General features: G+C 33.1%; 1 protein-coding gene across 1 annotated transcript; it reads left to right on the top strand.

The window, feature by feature from the left end:
- Positions 1-1,158: 1,158 nt before the first annotated feature.
- Positions 1,159-2,103, top strand: LOC119520750 (olfactory receptor 8H1-like). Its single transcript, XM_037818703.1, has one exon. It carries the CDS (start codon positions 1,159-1,161, stop codon positions 2,101-2,103), a length of 945 nt encoding a protein of 314 aa, XP_037674631.1.
- The last annotated feature ends 242 nt before the right edge of the window (positions 2,104-2,345 follow it).

The raw sequence follows: 2,345 nt of genomic DNA, 5'->3' as shown, positions 1-2,345 counted from the left end.
GAAACATAATTTTCAAGTGAGCTTTCTATTTGACCAGGACCTGAAAAAAATCTTTAGATTGATGTATTTTACCTCAGAACAAAACAGAAATTCATACACAAAAATGTAAATGTAAGTTATCTTGAAGGATTACACTTATATTTTATTGTTTCAGGCTCCTTAAACAGTTTACCTATTTCATTTGTGAGAATATTTGAGGTTTATGTATTTTTAGAGAGGTAATGTTGGTAGTAGTTTCTCACCAACTTTGGCTCATTGTGAGTATTATTCTTAAAGTTAGTGTTTTAGTTTTTCTAAGAGAAATTTGGTTATTATTAGAAAAATATGTATATGCACCTACATATCCTGTAGGCATTAAGTAATGCCATGATTAGTAGAAATGGAAATAAAGATTTGATGTAATTACAGTCATCAAGAGTGGTATGCATATTCAAATGAAATTTTGGGGAGAAATTTCATTTTAAATAATCCCTTAAAAAAGCATATCTTCTGAAAATTAATAGTAATGTGTGTGCTATAATATTAATACTTTCCAAGAAACTTGCTTAAATTTTTAATTTCTGGTCTGTCATTTCTTTTAAATAATATTAAAAGAAAAGTACAGTAAATGATGCATAAATCTCTATCATTTTTGGATACACAACTAGTACCTTTTTTCTGCTTTTCTGAAAGTAACTTTAAGTAGGAATAGACTGTGATGAGCATGATCTCTGGACTCATATAATCTTCATAGACTCACAGAGCCAACAGCACTAAGTGATTGCTACTGGATAAGTTAAGTTTCTGTGCCTTTTCCATTTTCTAAATATTTTGTACAATAATACTACCTAGGGTATATTAGTACCATCTGGATAAATAGGTAAATAAGGGGAAGAATTTATAGCAGTGACAAGTTCATTTTAATATATATTTAATATAGTGTCAAGTTCATTTTAATGAGCTTCTATTATATAACAGCAAATGATAATTTATGCCTAATTTATATTGGTCAGTCACACTCATTCTTTTCAGCCATATTTTGTAAACTGCTCTTATGAATTTCTAGAATCTAGAATCTATTTTTTTTAAATGCCAGGTAAGTCACAAAATAAATACCATTTGAGATATTTGTACTAAGTATCACCTTTGATTTCTCAACAGTTTACAACAGTGAACTCTATGGGAAGTAGGAATAACACAGATATGCCTGACTTCATCCTTATGGGACTAACAGCCTCTGAAGAGTTCCAATGGGTCCTCTTTACCCTGTTTCTCCTGATATACCTGATTACTGTTCTGGGGAATGCAGGGATGATGCTGATAATTCACCTTGATCTACAGCTTCACACACCCATGTATTTTTTCCTCAGTCATCTGTCATTTCTTGATCTCTGTTACTCAACAGTCATCACACCTAAAACCCTACAGAACTTACTGACTTCCAACAAGTATATTTCATTCATGGGCTGCTACACCCAGATGTCTTTTTTTTTCTTATTGTGTGTCACTGAATTTTTCCTTTTGTCTTCAATGGCCTATGACTGCTATGTAGCTATCTGCAATCCTCTAAATTACCCAGTTGTTATGTCCAGGAGACTCTGCTGTGCCCTCATCACTGGGTCCTACATGATTGCCTTCAGTGAATCAGTCAATATTGTTTACATGAACAGTTTACATTTCTGCAAATCCAATATAATCTATCACTTTTTCTGTGACTTAACCCCAATTTTCATCCTGTACTGCACTGACACTCATGACATTGAAATCATGGTATTCATTGTAGCTTCTTTAAACATAATGGTGTCTCTTATTCCAATCTCTGTTTCCTACAGGTCCATTCTGTCTACTATTCTGAAAATTAATTCTGCTTCAGGAAAGCACAAAGCCATCTCTATTTGTGCCTCCCACTTCCTGAGAGTCACCATCTATTATGGCACTATGATTTTTACTTATTTAAAGCCAAAGAAGTCTTACTCCTTGGGAAAGTATCAAGTGGCTTCTGTGTTTTATACTATTGTGACCCCCATGCTTAATCCTCTCATTTATAATCTTAGGAACAAAGAAGTAAAAAATGCTCTCATTAGAGTCACACAGAAGAGAGAGGGCTCCAGGCAATTGAAATGACAGGGATGCTGAACATTAAGCCTCATTTTTAGTTTCCTTCCTATTTGGCTATTTCTGTCCTATTTGGGTATTTTTCTCTAAAATCATGCATACTTTAATTATATTTCTGTTGGGCCATCCTCTACATCACCATACATGATCTATGATATTTCCAAGAATATGCTCAGAAAGCTCCATAATAATAGGAAGCCATACAATATATGCTATACCTTTGGTCTAAATATATGTATTTAAGATCAACT

Source organism: Choloepus didactylus, chromosome 26 (assembly GCF_015220235.1).
Source record: "Choloepus didactylus isolate mChoDid1 chromosome 26, mChoDid1.pri, whole genome shotgun sequence".
Taxonomy (NCBI): domain Eukaryota; kingdom Metazoa; phylum Chordata; class Mammalia; order Pilosa; family Megalonychidae; genus Choloepus; species Choloepus didactylus.
The sequence above is the reverse complement of the archived record's forward strand: the minus strand, read 5'-3'. Positions and strand labels throughout refer to the sequence as shown.